Raw genomic sequence first — 19985 nt, forward strand, 5'->3', positions numbered from 1 at the left:
TGACTATTTTTTCTTATACTGTTATTAATATTATTGAAGATGTAAATAATGAATTTCTAAAGAATTATTTTAATTAAAGCATGACAAATTTAGTACTTTTTTCCACTGTTGTCTTTTTTAAGGATCATTCTCACTTTAAACGTTATAAACTAAAAAAAAATATTCAGTTTTTTTTTTCCTTTAAATAATTGTCGTTCAGGTGTACAGCACTGATATCTTAATATATCCTGTGTTTACAATGAACAATTGCTACAATATAACTTCTCAGAACAAGGCAGCTGATTTCATGAATAGTAGATTTATATTGTGTGCTTGTATTATTATTATTATTATTATTATTATCATCATCAGCATTAATTGCAGTTATAGCCAAGTACTTACACAGTAGTAGTCAGCTGCTTACCCAGAAATGTCGCATTTTTTCTTTGCTACTCTCAGCATTTCCAAAGGACGAAATCAATGATCCTGAAAACACGCGCATCTGCTTAATTTCTTCTTTTATTTTCTGCATCGTGTCGTTTTATTTGCAATCATTTCGTCCCTCTTCGCGGCCTCATTACTGCAGCGCGTTAACGAGGCCACGGTTCGGCGGTGCCGCGGCCCACCTGGTGCCACCGCGCGGGACCACGCCCGCGAGGACGTCGGGGAGCGAGGCCGCGCGCTCCCCGGGCGACACCTGCACCACGCGCATCCGGGTGTTCGGGCTCCCGCTCAGACAGCTGGGTAACTATGGGCACCTATTGAACAAACGCTGCGGCTACATAAGAGGGGTTTAGTTTGAAGTTTCATTTCTATTTATTTGCGCAAGTTAAAACCAAACTAACGGCATCAAAAAATAACGACAGAAACTAATGTGCTGGGACATAAAACCGGCCTGAAAGGGTTTATTGCCTCGGCCTAAGTAATATTTGTTTTAAAAATCGTTCCGTAAAAGATAGGCCACATAAAACATGCTTCCAAATGACAAGATTCGCATATGAACACAGTTCGCAAAAAACCTGCTCCATGAAGCAGGGTGATCTGGAGCTTTCGATCATAGCGCACGATCTTCCTCGGCAGGAGGCGTTGCCTTGGAATAACAGAAATGTGACATGAGTAATGATGAATATATGAATGAGTATAAACAGGCCATTAAATGTGATATGGGCACATGTCATACGTGTAATATAGTTTAGATTCTTTTTTAAAAATCTATTTCGGTCTATTGACAAAACATATCAATGGTTTTTGATTTTTCTTTGCTGTTTGTTTCTTGGTTATTTTTTGTCTTCGTTCACTTACCAGCATTTACTCATTGGGCATCCTTTTTCCACAAAATATTTTTGTTTAAAGGATTTAGTTTTTCATTATTCAAAGAAACCTTGAGGATTCTAGCCGTGGGGGAAAACAAATGTGCACTTGATCTTGATTCGTTCTCAGCGCTGGGTTTCATCCTCCTTTATGGAGGCTACTGTTTGGTCTCATTAGACCACTGTAACTTCCCAGTAATTTTCAGTTCCCAAACTTCTGCGCGGTTCATGGCCTAATTCATCATTAAAGAAACCCTCAAACCTAATTACATAACTCCTGAATCAGACAGTATGAAGGCTTTTGTCTGACTTCTAAGACGATCACTTAAAGTCCTCAATATCAGTTCAGTCAGAGCGGTATCTGTCTGCTGACGAAGATGAACTCTGACGTCTTTCTGTTTACAGTATGCACGTCTCTTTCTCTCTGTCTCTCCAAGCCTTCACTCTCCTCACATTTCAACAATTTCCTGACTCACCTCTTTACACCCCTCCTTTTGTATCCCTCTCCTGCAGCCACACTACTGTACACGTATCGCCCTGTAAACTTCAAACAATAGCTGCGCTTCATCCCATTGTTGTCCAAGTGGCCTGGCCCACTCCAGACAGCCCATCAACTGACTGGACACTCATTCTTTCCGGTTCCTTGCTCAGGCATGCGGAAACACACCCGCCCATATATATATTCATACATACGGAGGAGTTATCAAGTGGATGTACCTCACAGGGTGGAGGCAGACCTTTTAACCAAACCCTGTTTCAGATTCCTCGGCCAGCTGCAGCACACGTTAAACATTAACAGTCTCACTGCCAAAAGAGTAAAAAACAAAACATTATACTGCTACACACAAGGCACAGCAGAAATAACTGTCTCTCCCTGGGCCTATTAGCGAGGAGGTTTCGGGCCACAGTGCTTCTGGTAATGAGCCCAGCAGCACAATACAGGCACCGGGCCGGAACAGCTGAGGGGCAGACAAAGCTGGCAGGACGGGGCGACAGGGATGTACTACATTTAACACAGAGCCATACTAAAACTGTGTGTATGTGTGATGGAGAGACAGATCAAGAATGTCTATGTATGTGTGGATCAGTTTGATATAACAGTGTGTGTGTGTGTGTGTCTGTGTGCAGGAGAAAGCATGTGTCCCATTACCATTATGGGGACAAACTCAAAGACAGAATGGGGGGCCCCTGGAGAAATTGCTGCCAAAAAGGCAGCAGAGGAGTGTGTGGCAATCGGTGGGATGACGGGTCGGGGTTGTCCTGCGCCAGTCATCTGGAAAGTTCTCCACTTATCTCTGGGCCCGAGACACAGGCCAACCAATTCAGCCCGGCAAATAAGTATTATGGAGGCTGACAGAATTTTTCTTTCCAAATGAGCTGCAGAACACGTCATTGTTTTAAACTGTGAATGGCAGCGCTGCTGCATCAGCCCCGCCCGGTTCAGGCTTTTTCTGGCCCTCGGGAAAAACCCAGATTGCGTGAGTGAACCCATCACCTTGTTTATTAATTTGTTTTGAACAAAGCATGGCTGATTATTCTGAACCCGTCTTCTGAACCACCCTTATCTTTGAATCTTTGGCTAAATATTTTGGAGCTCTTTCACAGAGTGAGATTCTCATTCCGCTATGTCGCATGTTAATACCCACTCATTCTTCTATGGCTTCATACTCTTATAACACAACTAAAGGGCTCAGTACGCCACAGCTGAAGTGCTTGACAGCCTCAAACAGAGTCTAAAACCTCCTCCCACGACACCATCCTGACTTTGGAATTGGGGGAGCTCTGTCCGACAATTTTTGTCACTTTGCAAAACCAGCAATCCAACAAGCAACGACCCATTAGAACCTGAGGCAGGGCCTTCAGCTGTCAGGCTCTGTTCCTGTGGAACCTTCCTCCGGTCCGGTCTGTGGAGTCTGGATCTGGATCTGCCACCTATTGCCCCCATGCTGCTGCTCAACAACCACTGCTACCATTGTTATTATTAGCCCGCCTATTATTGCTATCATTATATTATCTTTCTTCCCCCGGGGCCCATTTCTGCTCAAGGTTTCTCTCTGTTAAAAGTTTTCCCGAGTCACTGTCGCCCAGTGATTTCTTTTGTTGGAATATTGGGTCTCTGTAAGTAACATTATAAAAAATCCAGTTGAAACTTGTGCTGAGAGTTTTTATTTTGTCAAGCAGCGCTGTTTTCCGAGGTCAAAAATGAACCTTTCAAGCTAAACAAATTCAGATGATCACCAAAGTCAGCAGGATTCATCCTCTAAATGTCTGGAAAAAATTTTATGGCAATCCGTCCAGTAGGTGCCTCGATTCTTCAGTCTGGACCAAAGCGGTGGACTGACCGAACTAACGCCATCACCACAGTCGCTCTGCTAGCGTGGCTAAACATATCGGTATCAGAGACACTTTGTCATCATGGGCCAGAAAAAAAGGCCTCGAAACACCTGAGCGGACTTCAAATGATAAGACGTTCCTCAAATTTCAAGAAACTATCTAATCTCCTCCACCTTTAACCATCATGGAACAAATGTGCCAGTCAAACAGAGCACAGGGGTCCAACAGAGGGTGTTTCTGTGTAGGAACAGAGGGGCGGAAACACAGGTGCCCTGTGTCAGACCGGCCTATTAAACAACACACGGGCCCTGAAGGCAGGAAGCTACTATTGACTTGGGGACACCAAGAAAAACACACCTTTCAAAGCGCACACACACATTCAATGCTGCACACACACACACACACACGCACACACACACACACACACACACACACACACGGAGGTGGATAAAATCTGCCAGGTATCAGGTACTGCCCTGAGGGAGAGGGTTGACCTGCAGAGGCCCCAGGGAACCAAACACACAGCTGACAAACAGCTCATTCAACATCACATACGCACTTCGATTATACTGATTTATCTAACTTGCACACAGTAGATTAGATATTACCGAGTAGTCTAAAGGAAGAATAGATGTAAATAATCAGATATTTGGACTCGATATAGGGGTTAAAACTGATTCCCGAACGAGTTGAAAGATCAATTGAGATAAGATGGAGGAGATTAGTTGACAAACATTCTTGCCGGGCCCTTTACATCGCATCAAGCCACGGCGCGGCGACTTTGAGATGCCGTCCAGTATGTTTGTCCTGCATCTTAAAAGCCGCTGAGTCTGTGCCCGAGGACTGTTGTCAGAGGCAGCAGTGTATGTGGGAGAGGAGAGGGCAAAGAGAGGTCATGCATGGAAATGCCCTTAAGCAAGGCACTTGCCTTAAGTCTTTCAACAAGAGGCTCCTTTGCTACAAAAGCCAGCATTTTTAAAAGGGGTTTGAAGGGTCGGTTATGGTGAAATCTAAAGGGTGATTCATGCTTGGACTGGGTCTGATTAGCAAATAAAACAAAAAGGTCTGGGTTTGAGTCTAGCCACGAGAAAAGCTATACTAATGAGTGCAGTCTGGGAGGAAAAAGGGTTGGGAAGATGTTTTTCTTCAGTGCCCCCCATCTCTTTGAAATCAAGTTGCAGCAATAAAAGAATACTTTTTCCACTGAAAAGGAAAATGACATTCACATGTAAACCGAATATATGGAGTGTGTTTGGTTCTTTGCGGTCAGAAAGTACAGGAGTGGTACAAGTGGACGCTGGACAAGAGCGGGAGAGAGCAAGAGTGGAGTTAATGTCTCAGAGAAAGAGGCAAATGGAGTCTGAGTGGAAAAACAAAACCCCTGAAAGGACCACAGAGAGATTTCAAGGGCCCTGGAGGGAGAGAGCAATATCACAACAGCAGCAGTCAAGAGCAAAAGATGGAGACAGACAAACACAGGAGGCGGAGGACAGAAGAAGACAGTTTTTCAGTAGCCAGAGTTGGAGAAATCCAGTGTTAGTGCTGACAAAAGATAAAAAAAACAAATTAAAAAAAAAACAAGTAGAGCGTGCAAGGCATCAGCAGCAGATGGAGAATGTGCATCAGGAGGAGCATTGAGTACAGAAAAAAAAAAAAAATCTCAGGGACGAATGTGAGCATCTACAGTGCAGTTTATGTTTGTTGGCAGTGTTTGTGGTTTATATATTTGCTGAGCATTTCAGAGCTATTGTGGATCTCATGCAATGTTCAAAGCAACACTGCGTGTGGGGGGGGGGGCAGAAGTGACCTTACGTGTCGGGGTCTTTTTTTGGTGCCCATGCTGGACAAGCCCCTAATGATCACAACTTGAGCTCTTGCCTTTTTAATTACCCACCCAGGCCTGACTGAGTCGCACAAAGCTCGAGCATGGGGTGGCGCAGATGGAACAAAAACAGGCCAATTCCTTGGGAAGGATGCACTCTGAACCCAGCAGCTAACGCCGCCCCTGCTGCTCCAGCCGGTCATTATTGTTGTTGAAGAGGAGGAGAGAGGTGGCACTCCAAAACAGGGCCACCACCGGCGCCGAAGTCATGGTCCACAACTCATGTGAGAAGGGTTTCAGTCGAGAGCTTCCTCGGTGACGCCAGCACCAAACAAGCACCTTTAACACAGATTGTGGCCCTGAACGTAACACATTATTAAACATTTCCTTTTGATCTGAAAAACAAGAGTTGCTAATGGCGGCCTCTTGCTGAAACATTTCGTCACAGGCCCAAGAGCATGTAGGTTAGCCAAGATGGCGTCACCTCTCAGCGTGCCAGGCTGCCCCTCCCGTCCCGCTGAAGGTGCTGTGATGGCCCCGGGCCCGTGTCACTCATGTGGCCCATCAGTCACCCTCATCTGCAGAATCTGACTTTATCTTAATGAGCCTTTGTTATTCCCGTGATTGAGTGGAGACTGCCTCCATTCAGAGGACAAGTTGAACATTATCACACGATCAGATCCCGAGTTTCTCCTGATGGCTGTCAGACCAGGTGGCACAAATCTTAAAGAAATCTACAAGAGGAACAGGGAGCTTCAGGACTAAAGGAAATGTCCGCTTATCCGGCGCATTCATCCAGTTCGGACACGCAGACAGGACGGTGTGTCCCTGTCTGTGCTCCTCAATGCATTTCCTACTGTCACATCACATTCCTGTGTGAGGAATGTGTGTGTTTTGAGGGTGTCTGTGTGTGTTGTGAGTGTTTGGAGGTGTGTGTGTGTGTGTGTGTGTTTTGGGGGGACGGCAGCTTAATTCCAGATATCCTGCTCTTATTGTCAACCGCCCCAGGTCGACCGCTGCTCAACATGTCACGCTGAAAGAGAACAAAACAGGGCCTGTGCCACTGAGAGCGATCACACACACACACACACCCAGGTCTGCTCCACACATCAGTTTAGGGTAACCGCGGTATTGTGATACCATATTAAAGATTCAATAATGTTCTGTTGAATTATTTTGGACATTCATTTCAAATGTAGACATTCAGTATTTGAAAAAAGTGACTGTAAAAATCATTGTTTTCATACTTTTCTGGGAAAAACAGTAATTGAATGACCAGTTTTACAGACCACTGCATCTTCAGATGGCTTTAGCTCGAGTTAATCTATCAGTTTCATCAGCCTGCAACACTCTGCGGCGCTGTGATTAACATTTTAAATTCCTTTTTCTCATCTGGCTCAGTTTCAGAGTTCTATGGGAAACATGGAGGATTTTATACACAAAAAATATTTTTTGGTTATATTTTGTTGGTTTACTGTTTTTTTTTTTTTGTCCTCCTTTCGGGTACTGTTGATGTATTTTGTCTTTAGATTATTTAATGGGTCCTATCATGTATGACGCATAATGATGTCAGCATGATATAAGAATGTGGTGTCTAAATGTACCGTCAACTTTTGTCATGTTGGCCACTTTTTTTCCTAGAAAATCCCTTGTCTCATCAAACTACAAGAAAAAAGGCTACACACTATAAACGGCCAGATGCGTAATTTGAGCCAGCGGTGGAAATAAACACACACATTCAGAAGTGACAGTTTCCCTGTGTTGGGATGTTGACAGAAAAGCAGGTTTTAAATTTTTCTGAAAAATGAAAAAAAAAAAAGAGATTTGATCTTAGAGAGTTCAAAAGTGACACAACTGAACAGAAAACGCTGGTTAAATAATAAAGATTTTTTCTCTTACTCTGCTGAAAAATTAACCACCTTCATTAAATAAGAATAAACAAAATAAAATAAACACATTTCACAGGGTGAGCACTTTTGCACCAGATACTCTCATTGCTACAGAAAGCTGCTCGTATCTGACGTTCCAGCTCACAAAACCTGTAACTGTGGAGTCAATGTTTGAATGACTGGTGTGTGTTGTATCTAAATTTAAAGACAACAACTGAATTACAGACACTTAAACCAGAGGTTTCAGATCGACCAATACTGAATGATAAACACAAGTAACATTTTATTTTCCCCAAAGAGGAAAAATATACATAGTATTTTTGAAAACAAACCCTTCATATGAACACAATTTATAACTGTGGCAACAATGTCAACAAATCAACTATTTCTGCACAATAATAAAAACAACAAAAGTGCAATTAGGATTCCTTAAAACAAGTTCATAACTGACTGACACAACATCTTATCCCCCACCATTCACTTAGACATGACCTGTACTACAGTACCCTCTTGTGGCTTACACTTTAAAAAGGCGCAATTTCTGCCCAAACATTGCAAATGAGACCAATTTTGTACTATTTTGACTATTAATACAGACAAAAAAAATTTTTTAAAAACGAATTGATTAGGACCAGAAATTTTGAGTCACTCAACAACAGAATCGGGTTCTCCTCTCTATCCTGAGAGAGTCTGAGCTTTAGGGATTCCCTGAGGCTCATCTTTAAAAAAGTGCATGAGAAAAAAATGCAGAAAAACAAAACAACTTGCTGAGACAGGTTTCATATATACAGTAACTTTGATGATTCCCTGTGATCAGTGATAAGTTCCCTGAGCTCGCAGCAGAAATATACAGTATAAATCTGCATTTTCAAATAGCCATGAACGAGTCGTATAAAACACCTTTCAGGCCTCTTTATTCCATCGAGGGATGATAGTCCTGCGATAAGTCCGTCTTTCGGAGATATTGCGTCTGACTTTGATCACCGTTGGGGGAGCCATCTCCAGCTCCAGAGAAGGGCTGGAGTGGGACTTTTTCAGCCTGCCTTCCTCCTCGTCTTCCTCCCCGACCGAGTATTCACACATGGCTTTATCAAACAGGTTCAGGTCTGCTGTGCTCAGCACATCGTTGTCTGTCTTCTCCGTGCTCTTCCAGCCCTCCAGCACTTGGATGTAGATCTCATAACGACACATCTGAAGGGTTTGAGCAAGATACGCAGGTTCACTTGTTGGTATTTTAACATTCGTATACCCACACTCTCTCACTCACAACACCTCCTCTACCTCGTGCTGCAGGTACTCTCCTCTGACGCGATGCTCCTCCAGCTCCTTGGCTCTGGCTTTTCTACCCTCTGGCGGGTTTTGCTGCAGGTGCGACAGGTCCGCCTTGAAGGACGCCAGCATCCCCGCATGAGACTGCAGCTGCCGCTCCTGCGCAGGGAGAAGCGCAGAGGAACAGATAAAAGGTTACGTGCGAATACACATTTATGCAAATCCTGCTGAGGCACAAACAGAACGAATGGGCGGAAAGTATTATCAGGGACAGAGGCTGAATTTTCGCTTCAGCTAGACACCATATATAAATGACATCTGTTGCACTGTTCATCTGTATGTAACAATATTTATCTGTATTGTGCCTCTTGAATAAACAGAAAAACACATTACCCCTGTCATACTCCAGCTGCAGGGCGGGACCATTCCGTGAAAGTGTACAGTGCAGATGTGTATCATGGAAAATATATATCATGTATGTCATTTCTGTGCAAGTAAATAGTAAAAAAAAGACCATTTGAAGACTATGTAACTTTTGAAAGAAGACATAACTCAATCTTTCTTTTACAAATGAAAAGGTGAATTCAAGAGCAATTAAACACCTGAGCACCTTTGCTCAATTCAGTACACTCAGGGTTTTGCTGCTACAGCCTCATTTGGTCTGGTATGACCACTGGCTAAGGCTAATGTTAGCTTGATATTCCTATGTAACAGACATTAGATGTGATGATTTTCTCTTCTTTCCTGCTTTTGACATTATCCACAGTGGCCACTGTTCAGCAAAAGGTACGTAGTCCCACTATAATGGGACAATAGGGATTGCTCCAAAAAAAAGTGATGGTTTTATTAGTTGTCCTTGACATTATCAAGAGAGGCAAATGGAAACAACAGCAATTTTAGGAAATGAATATAAATAGCAGAATATTACGGTCATAATTTTGTGGTATTTCGTGACTTACTTGGCAAAACGTGCTAGACTTAAAATCATAACACAGGTTCAGGGAAGAGTTTTCATACCATGAACAACAAGCCTTTTTTCTAGCATTACATATAAAGGGGTGGCTTGACTAACGTGCAGTGTAACACGTTTAACACACTCACATATAAAAATAAGTAAGATTCAGAAATAACGTGTAATTATAAGGAAATCAAAGCCTCTAAGAAGAATTAGGAGTGTGTACCAGAGTGTGAGCAGACTGCGAGGCGGGGAGGATCGGCCTGAAGAATTTCCTCTGGGAGCCGACAGCAGCAGGGAACGGAGGCGAGGAGTGCAGAGCCGAAACCAGGTTGATGCGGCTGATCCACGAGTTCATCTCCACTTTGGATCTGAGCACAAAACAAACAAGTGCTCTGACTGTTGGACTCTTTGGCACACACACACACACACACACACACACACACACACACACACACACACACACACACACACACACACACACACACACACACACACACACACACACACAAACACATATATACATACATACATACACTGACTTACGAGGCCTGAAAGAGGAAAACCCTCCAATCAGCTGTCTGCAAACGGAATACGTGCGGCTTCTTGGTGTAATCTGCTGCCTGCTCAGCCAGAGAGTGGTGCACACTCACCACCTCCTCGTTAGTCTGCTGATCCCTCCTGTAATCGTCCTGACACACACACACACACACACACACACACACACACACACACACACACACACACACACACACGAACACACACACAATGAGGGGAAATTACTGTAATGTATTTATAATACAAAATTACACACAAAACATAAAACATGCAAAATTAAATACAAAGTTATTTTCACAAAGTAAAACCTGGAGCTGAGTTACTGACCTTCTGCAAGTAAAGAACCATTCCCCTCAGCACTCCATAGAAAGTCTTCCAGCCTCTTTTCCCCCACGGAGCTGCAACACAGAACCATTCACCAGGTACGTGAAGATTAGACACTAAGAGCACCGATGTCAAAGCCCCCCACAGTAAAAGGCATGATTACAAGTCAGCGTCGTCAACTGTTAGTAGAGAGCTGAAGTTTCTAACTAGACACGTATTATTACTTGAGAGGTTATACAATCTCATTATTATCTCTTTAACTGATAAAAGCAGGATGATGTGGTGTGCTCACTATCCATTTAAAACATTAAATGCTGATTAATTAAAACTAATAATGTAAATCAAACGAACAAATTAAATAAATTAAATGTCAATACTGTAAAGACATTTTAAAAAGTAAAATAGAAAAGTGCGAATCATAAATAAAAAACATTAAATCTCACTACCTCACTGCCAAAAAAGTAAGAGGTCAGCGGATCAACTTCTAAGGTCACTGACAATAATAAGTGGCAAAAGTAATAAATGGCCTGTAAATGGCCAAATGTCTGTAAAATAACTTTAATATTCCAAAATGAAAACTCTGTTTTCCGAACCAAACTTCGCTTTCTCTTTTCATAAAAAAAGTATGGGTAAAATCATAAATGGGTTTATGATGACTCAAACTACATATTTTCAGTGGGAATCCTCCATTACAGACACCGTAGCAAAGGCATATATTAAAAATATTCAGTTCAACAATTGATGTTGTTTTCATGTACTTCAAATTCTCAACCACACACAGCAATCCCCAGTTGACATAAGATCTAATGTTGGTATTTTTTTTTAAGTGTCACTTTTACCAAATGACAGATTTTACTTTTAATAAATAACTATCCTCAAAGGCAAAATGAGGTAGACTCACTGCGTTTGCCGTCAATGTCTGCGTGGAGCTTTCTCTGGAGGAATCCCTCTTTGACCACTGAGGCCTTTTTGTCATGAGGAACATCCTGGAAGGGGTTGGCTTTGGATCGCAGCGGTGCATCGTCTCCTACATCCTCATCTAGCAACACAGAGCTTTTCAACTCCTCCTCATCACTTCAACGAACAATGGAAGATTATTATGTGTGAGATAAGACAAGTGATGGAGATGATAAAATTAAAGAATCGATGAGGGAGAACAGATAAAAAAATAAAAGTGAAATGACTACTGTCCACTTACACAGCCCACTGCAGCGGCTCACTCTTAATGGAATTATGAAGACTCTAAAATGTAGATGGAGGAGAAAAATTCAAACAACATTTAACATCAAGAGGGACTTGACCTTGCTTCGATAAAATGTGTTTCTGAAAACTTCAACTTCTTAAAGGCATTACTTTCAGGAGATCCTTGCTGAAGTTTTGACCTTCATTCATCCCATCCAGGTTGGACACAAACTTAGAGGAGGACATGGATTTTCCTACATGCTGTCAACACAACACAAAACGTGTGACTGACTGAATGTCTCACAGAGATCGGTTGGTGATACAGTGACATGTCAAAACAAAATTTACAATGTCATCAATCATTTCCTTTACAGTCATAAATATGTCCCACCTGTCCGTGCAAGTCAGTGTTGAGAAGCATCAAAGCACACGTCAGAGCCAACACAGGCCCTGAGGATATAAAAAAAAGAGTGTTAATGACACATGCATCTGTCACATGTGACTGCTCGCTGCTGTATCTCCAAGCGTGAACCAGAAATATCAAGTAAACAGTGACTGAGACTCACCTGAAGAAGAGAAGGAGTCGGGGTTGCACTGATGGAAGCGGGAGGCGAAATGCTGCAGCACACGCTCCCTCTCCTGGCTCTCTCCTATCAGTATCACGACTTTCAGAAAAGACCTGAAAAGGAACCCGAAGGAAATAAAAAGATTACAAGATGCTTTATGAGTTTGTGTTTTGTAAGAGATGTCATTGCATGCTATCCCAGCTCCGCCTCTGTAATTCTCACCTCAGGGCATGATCCAGAGTTTGCCCGGTGAAGTCAAAGAATTTGAGGTACTCCTCTCCGACAGAACAACTAAAGTCATTACTAAACAGAGAAAAAAAACATTCTGCATCAATATTATCGTGACTGTCTGAGAAATTTAAAAAGAAAATCTATTTTATAATCACCTGAAGAAGGTTTGCTAGGCTAATATAGAAATAAAAAATAAAGTACGACGATATCTTTAACTCAATATCTTGTTTTAATAATGGGACAATATACTTTGATGCAGTTTTTAAGCTTAACTGGAACCAAAGGATGATGATGTGGTATGGATAGAAAAAAACTTTGTCAGGAAGAAACTTCCTAAGTATGATGCCCAAGAATACAGTGTACAGGAAGTCACTGATCACTTCACTCAACTCAAACTGTCAAAAGGTCAAAGATCTATTTGCAGAGATGGAATAAAATATTCATGATTATGTTTTCATTAGTGTATAATCAGCTGAAACTAAGAACTGTTGTGTTTTCGTTAGCTTAGAATGAGACCTTCATATCTACACAGCGAGCGGGTCCTCTTCGCCCACCATGTTGCACCGCCATGTTTCTACAGTAGCCCGGAACGGACAAACCAAACACTGGCTCTAGAGAGGGTCTTTCATGTTTTTATGTTACCTGAAGGCCACCATAGGTTCTCCTACACGCTTGGATAGGGAGGGGTGAAGAGAGTTGGTTGCAGTCTGTAACCTAGACCACTAGATGCCACTAAATACTATACACTGGTCCTTTAAGACTGCAAAGGGACCATGTTTAAGTTGTATCACACTATTATCCTGACCATAACCAAATCCTTGATGACAAGTGCAGTGGTCTTGTTTAACATATTAAACAATAACTAAACGCCCACTGAAAATCTTGTTTTTGTTGAGCTCCGGTCTTTTAACTTCACCTTGCTACAGTGATGTACAAGTTGTACTCCAGAGACACAGTGAAACACTGCTGTTCGGCCTGGTGTTAAGATACTCTTTAAAGGACTATTCCAGCAATTTAATATTACACTTCCAGTTGGAGAAGGTGCGAGAGGTAGATCAGAAAAAAAAAGAAAAGAAAAAAAAATCAGGCAGAAGAGGTGAGATATCCTGACTTTTAGTGCTTAGTATGGGTCAAACTCCAAAAATACTGGATACTACACTGCCCATAATCCAATTCAGTAACGTCTTTTATGAGACTCTCCATGCCTGGAAAATGTGCAGGCCTTTTAAACTATATGGTTACCAGGGTTATTTTCTCAGATTTTAGAGAGTGCCTCCAAAGCCACAGAAGTCATCATGCAACTGTTTTCACAGGCTGAGCAGCCCCCGCTGTGACATGTAAACTAATCTAAATGTGTACAATCTGTTGAGTGCCCCTTTAACGTAATATGGCAGAGGATGGAATAAATAAGAAGGTGTTTATGTGGAATAGATCAGACAGTTTACCGTGGGCAAAAGAGCTTCACTCAGTATTTGAGGCGGTGCATATGCTGTGTATCTACAGGAATCATTCATGTTCTAATGTTAACAGTATTAAAGGTAAGCTTTTACTGACATTTAAAGAAAAATAGAAAAAATATCTTAGGACGTTTGTGTATATCAAACAAATGTTTGGCCCTGAATCATATGTTACATCTCGTTTATCTAGAGGCTGAAAAACTTTAGTCGCACAGTTGAGAACTGATATTCATCGTCTGGACATTGAGGTTGGAAGATTAAAAAATATTCAAGAGAAAAACAGATTGTGTACTCTGTGATTTAGGAGAAGTTGAAAGTGAGTCCCATTTTCTTTTGCACAGTATAAATGTACTGTAAAAAACTATGGTTTCAGACATTAAATTTTCCATGAAAGGGTTGGACAAAACCCTGAAATATTCTGGTGTACAGCCGATCAAAAATTAAAAAGCTTGTTTAGTGCTGCTTTGTTTCAGTTGGCTAACTGTGTTTTAAAAGCCTGGAATAGAAGGAATGATGGACTTTTCCACATTATTTCTCCAGTACTATATACTGTAGTAAATGTCAGTGATTTCTGAATTTTTTTTTTTAGACAATGAAAGTAGGAAGATTTGATTTTGATAGCTGGTTCTCTATTTTTGGACTTTGTTATTGTTTGAAAATATATACACATCAATTTGGTTCTGTCTTATTTGAATTTATGTAAACCCATGCCAGCTGGGCATAGTTGTCATTCATTCACTGATGTTATATTAATGTACAAAATTTATAGCCAGCTCTACGACTGCATGTTTGTCAGTGATGCCGCGCTGGAAATTTACATACATCTGCGGCTGGGAGCTCTCCCAAGCAGCAGAAAACCTTCTGCAGCTACAATTGCACTGGCTAGCTGTTGGTTTAGCAGCAGTGCTCGTAACAGCATCACTCTTCAAATATGAACAAAGAGAGATTTAAAAAGTATAAAACGTGCTTACTCTTTATCTAAATGCTTCACCACGTCTACACGTTGGATTCCGTCCAACTTATACAGCCGTTCAGCAAGGCAGCGGGCCATCGCTCTGTCCACCTCACCTCCATTCATATGAGGCACAGCCGTCTCAGGGGGCTTGGGCTGCTCTCCATTTGCCATGACTGTTCGTACGTCTCCATTCTTAGAACTTCCTACTTCTTCAGCGTGATGTAACGCCTTGGCCTGCCTGTCCACCTGATTTAAGTCAGCCTCTGCTTTCTGCTGTGTGACCTCAGCCTCGGGAGACGGCTGATCTGTTATTTCTGACTCAACTGAATTCTGTTCATTCTGCTCTGTTGGCTCCATCAGTTCTTGCTGCTCTGCAACTTCAGGGTCTTCAGCTTCAACACAAACTGTCTGCTCTGACTGAGTAGACTCCTCTGTCAGCTCTGCATTTTCAGGTTGGGTTGATTGTTCTGTCAGTTCCATCTGTGGTGACTGTTCCAGATGTTGTGACTGTCCTAACTGGTCAGAATCATCAGAGTGTTGCTCCTCTATCTGATGTGACACCTCTGCTTCGATCTGCTCCGGCTCTTCAGTCATTTCCAGCTGCTCTGACTCAGACTGTTTGGGCTGTGGTGATACCTCTCTCTCCTGTGAAGCTGTGTGGTCAAAATCGTGTTGCTCTAAACAACTTGTCTCCTCCACTTTTTCAGTCCACTCTAGTATCTCTTGTGAGATTTCTACCCTCTCTGCGTTTTCTTCCTCCCGTAATGATGCTTCTTCGTCGTCGTCGTCTTCGTCCACAGCCTCTGACTGTTCCACGTTATGATCTACATCTTTACACATTTCTGGCTCTTTAGTCTGACCTGTGGGACCTTCATGTAACTGTTCCAGTATCACAATGTCCTCTTCAGCCCCTGAGTGCTGACATTCCTCCAAAAGCTCTGACTGTTCAATTAGCTTATCTGGGTTTAGGGTTAGTCCAGTATCATCAGTTTGTAGTGGCTCTGCAGAAACCTTCCTACAAAGTGTGGATGAAATATGCAATGTAGTCAATGTTGTATTGGCAAATAATACTGTGACATAATTAACATAATGAAAGCATTTACTTCTAGTGCACATTTCCTGTTCCCCTTTCCGTGATACTCACACATCCCTCAGACAACTGACAGTTTTTGCCTCTTCACTTTCTTCAGTACAAAACACGTTTGTCACACACTGCTCCTCTTCTTCTTCGCCTCCCTCCTCATTCTCTTCTTCAATCTCTACACCATCTGCTGAAGTTTGCCAGTCCTCTGAACCTCCCTGTCCAGTCAGAAGAACGCCTGGCTCCTGCTGTTCCTCTTCTGGTTTTAAATTTACAAGACTGTCCACCTCATCTTCTGAGCCTTCAATCTTCTCTAGAGTATCGATTAATTCCACAGTTTCAATAGGATGTGAGGTAACAGAGTGTCCCTCCTCTTCTTCTGAGTCTGTCCTCAGTATAATCTCTGGAAGATTTTGGAGACAGGTGAACATCACAGTTTTGCTGTAAAATCTATTTATGCGTGAATTCTCAAACTGAGCAACAAATAGAAAAACATTTTCTTAAAGGTGTTGCACTGAGTAATACATACCATTATTACTGTCTACCAGCTTGTGTGTTGACTCTTCCTTTTCCTGTGTCGTTGGCTCTTGCACATCTGCACTATCACATGGCTGGAAATTTCAACACAGGCCATCAATCATGAGCAAGAGTTGTGCGAGAAAAACTTGTGATCGCCAGTGAGTTCGTGAGTAGGCAGCTGCACTCCGAGCCTCATCTGACCAACATGATGTCTGGTCTATTCCTCCCACTTCTGCTGAACCAACTACACTAACCCAAACACGTTTATCTAGTGACATAAAGACTGAGGTGGTGAGGGAAAAGCAAAGTCTACGCTCAGTGAAGGAAGGGTTAATGACACAGGAAACTGAATCTAGAGGTGTACACAGACACGGAAATAGACATAAATCTAAATAATGGCAGCTTGACAGTATTACACTTTTTTATGTTGTGTCCATTTATACAGTACATACCTCAGAGCCATTTTCTGTCCACTCTAGATTTGAGTTCAGAAGCCCTGAATCAAACCCATCTTTTTCCTCTCTCTCCTGCTGTTTAAGAAGCTCAGCATTATCATCTTGAAACTGTTGAAGTGATGGGGAAGTGGTGTCTAGAGTCATTACGCCACCAGAGTCCAGCTCATTGGCCAAGCTCCTGTCAGTCACAAGTGAAGGCGTCTCAGTAAAGGGTGCGGGTATGTCCCACTGTACTGTGGCAAAAGAAAGTGGAGCACCAGTACAGGTCATGGGACGTACTGACCAAATTAATTGCTCCCACGGTTCTGCCTCCTCAGGAGTCTCTTGTCCGGCCTTCGGGGAGAGACTGAGTTGATCTGTCCCATGTGCCTGGTTTATCTGCACCTCTGACTCGCCCCAAACAATGGCCTCCTGTTCTCCATTGATGTACTGCTGGTCTATAGAGGTCCATGAGTCTTGTTGGGGCTGCTGAAGGACTGAATCTGTACTATCTGGCAGAGAGGAGCACAAGATTTCGTCCTCCATTAGCGCCTCTCTCGGTCAGTTTCTTTGTGTTGGTTTTTTCTTTTTTTCTTTTTGAGGTTTTTGTGGGTTTTGGTTAAAGATGTTTTGACAGTTAATGTTGCCTTGCTACAAAATGTCCTCCTCTGCTACATGAAGTTCATTTGGATGTTCCTTTTGTAAGGTTGAATAAATGTGAAATCCTGAGGGTTGTTATAACATCCAGCACAGCCATTCACAGATCTGTGACCAAAGAAAGAACCCATTAATGTTCAAAACTATTTAACCACACCCTCATCTTAAGCAACACAAGAAACTATTCCCTAGAATTATCGGCCAGACACGTGGCTCGAAAACCCTAATGTTTCATGATAACAAAAATCAAGCTGTTCTGTTAAATTAATGCTTCATGAACTATTTGAATAGCAAATTTAAAAAAAAAACCTTTTGGGGAACCTTCAGGAGTAACATCTGATAGCTGACAGACAAAAAAAAAAAAGCCATCCATAACACTCTATTATATTCATTTGTTGAGTGATAGTGATGAATCAGATATTGTTTTTCTTTACAGTGACTCTGTATTTTTCTGTTAGTTTGTTAGATAGATTAAATTTAAAACTACTGAGGACAGCATTTTAAATCACATACATCACTCCAACAAAAATACTCCACACTCACCCAATAAACCAGTTTGGAGAAGGATTTTTCTAGCCCATCCTGATCATTTGTCAAATTTCGTGACTTCCTGGCATGGAACTGCAGATGTGCACTGCAAAAGACTTCAAGTGAAATGTCACAAAAGCTTGTAAGCACTTCCTGACCACAGACGTAGAGAATCAGCCGAGCAAGTGAGCAAGAGAGACAGAAAGAAAAAGAAGCAGAGAGACAGAGGTGTATGTGCTTGGATTCAGAAGAGAGGCAGAGGGTGGGAATGAGGGTTGTTTTTTTTTTGGTGAGCAGTTTAACCGTTTACATCCTGTGTTTATCATTTTATCACTGTGCTGCACTGTGACCCTGGCTGATGGATAAAGCCGTGTTGAACAAGAGACTAAACTTGTAGTCACTGTGCGCTGTCAATACAAACCAAGGACATCTCTTCTAAAAACACAAAGGCCAGCACGTTTACAATTAAAACATCAGTCATAATATTTTGTTCTTTTCTGCCTACTTCAATCTTAGGTTTGATCTCACTTGCATCTATCTCGCTCTCTCTCTGTCAAACGTGTTTAATTCTGCATTATTCTATTCACGTCAGTCAACCAACATCCGGGACAGACTTTGACCACATTTCCTTTGTGGGTGCTCATTTCTCGGTTCCTGTCAGGGTGCGCAAAGTGCTACAGTACATATATGAGAGTTAGCAAAGAGAATCCATTGTAAATCAATCACACTGTGTTGGAAACAAAATGAGTGGAGATAGTGAAACTTTACAAACTGAAAACTGTAAATGCAAAATCGTCTCTTTCGATGTCTTCAAGCAAGAAACTGAATTTCAAAATCATTTGGGGAATTCAAACATTATACAGTACTGATTATAATCTCTTGCTGGACTTTGATAAAATACTGAGTGTTTCACATGATAACACAGTTAATCTTCTGTCTGTTATGGTATCTTTGGTAGCATTGTACCTAATAAAAATTATAGCAGAAATGCTCAATTGACTGTGGAGATCTCCAGAGACAATTATCAGCCTCATAATAGGGAAGACAAGAATAAATCAGGATACTTTCAGGCAAATGTAAAATTACTCAGACAAACAGCAGTCTGCTCTAAACAGAGATTACTAAAACAAGTTGCTAACAATGTGTGGGAAGATTATACAGCACGTTGCACTTGAGAGGAGGGTAGGAACATTAAAGGAGAAGTAGAAATATCAAAAAAAACATCCAAAAACAAAATAAAAAGAGAAACACAGCAACTCTGGGTAAAGTGAAAGCTTTGAACTGACTTGTAAAGAGTTTTAAAGGTTATGACTTATAAAGGTTTGGTTGTGTAATAACAGAATTTGTCTACAGAGGATAAACACTGCCTAGTATTTCATTCATTACCATCAGTGAACATGGCACAAACGTAAACTTGTACATTTTCAAAACCCAAAGAGCTATCTCATTAGGAGGAATTTTTTTCAAGTGTGAAGCATGACTTACCCCCTCCAGACTCTTTCGAGCAACATCATATGATCAGCCAGCTTGTGAGGTTTTAAGTCTTGTGGGAGGGAAAGACACACCACTGTGCTGTACTGGGTTTATACTGCTATGCCTTCACAGACACGTTCAACCACACTCACACACATACACACAGGCACACAAATACCCCTCAGTTGATTGTGTCTGAATCTGCTCTGCACAACAAACCAGCCTCACATTGCCCCTTTTAAAGCCAGGCAGTCTCTTCGTCTGTGGTGTCGCATAAAGATGCGTGCAAGCCACAAGTCCTACTCTGGACCGAGACCTCCTCCTTCTTCTTCATGCTTGATGTCCATTTTGGAGAGATCACGATCAGACTTCCGTCTCCCTCCGTCCTGCTTGCCTCTTTGCAGATATGGTTGGGGGGGGGGTTTAGAGGAGTGTAAGAAGGAGACAGCTGCTGAGTGGCGA

General features: G+C 42.0%; 1 protein-coding gene across 2 annotated transcripts; it reads right to left on the bottom strand.

Annotated features, from left to right (window-relative positions):
• Nucleotides 1-7359: 7359 nt before the first annotated feature.
• On the bottom strand, nucleotides 7360-19925 carry LOC120806617 (PH and SEC7 domain-containing protein 3). 2 transcript variants are annotated; one of them, XM_040157957.1, is made up of 17 exons: nucleotides 19536-19925; nucleotides 18066-18156; nucleotides 16884-17630; nucleotides 16442-16523; nucleotides 15976-16315; nucleotides 14848-15846; nucleotides 12411-12491; nucleotides 12189-12301; nucleotides 12014-12072; nucleotides 11794-11883; nucleotides 11639-11682; nucleotides 11342-11514; nucleotides 10444-10514; nucleotides 10105-10250; nucleotides 9785-9929; nucleotides 8616-8762; nucleotides 7360-8525 (listed from the first exon to the last, which is right to left on the bottom strand). In XM_040157957.1, exons 3-17 carry the CDS (start codon nucleotides 17409-17411, stop codon nucleotides 8238-8240), a joined length of 3306 nt encoding a protein of 1101 aa, XP_040013891.1. In that variant the 5' UTR covers nucleotides 17412-17630; nucleotides 18066-18156; nucleotides 19536-19925; the 3' UTR covers nucleotides 7360-8237. The 2 variants fall into 2 exon arrangements, with proteins under 2 accessions (XP_040013891.1, XP_040013890.1); XM_040157956.1 differs by having other exon boundaries at nucleotides 18066-18166.
• Between the last annotated feature and the right edge of the window lie 60 nt (nucleotides 19926-19985).

Source organism: Xiphias gladius, chromosome 20, assembly GCF_016859285.1.
Source record: "Xiphias gladius isolate SHS-SW01 ecotype Sanya breed wild chromosome 20, ASM1685928v1, whole genome shotgun sequence".
NCBI lineage: Eukaryota > Metazoa > Chordata > Actinopteri > Istiophoriformes > Xiphiidae > Xiphias > Xiphias gladius.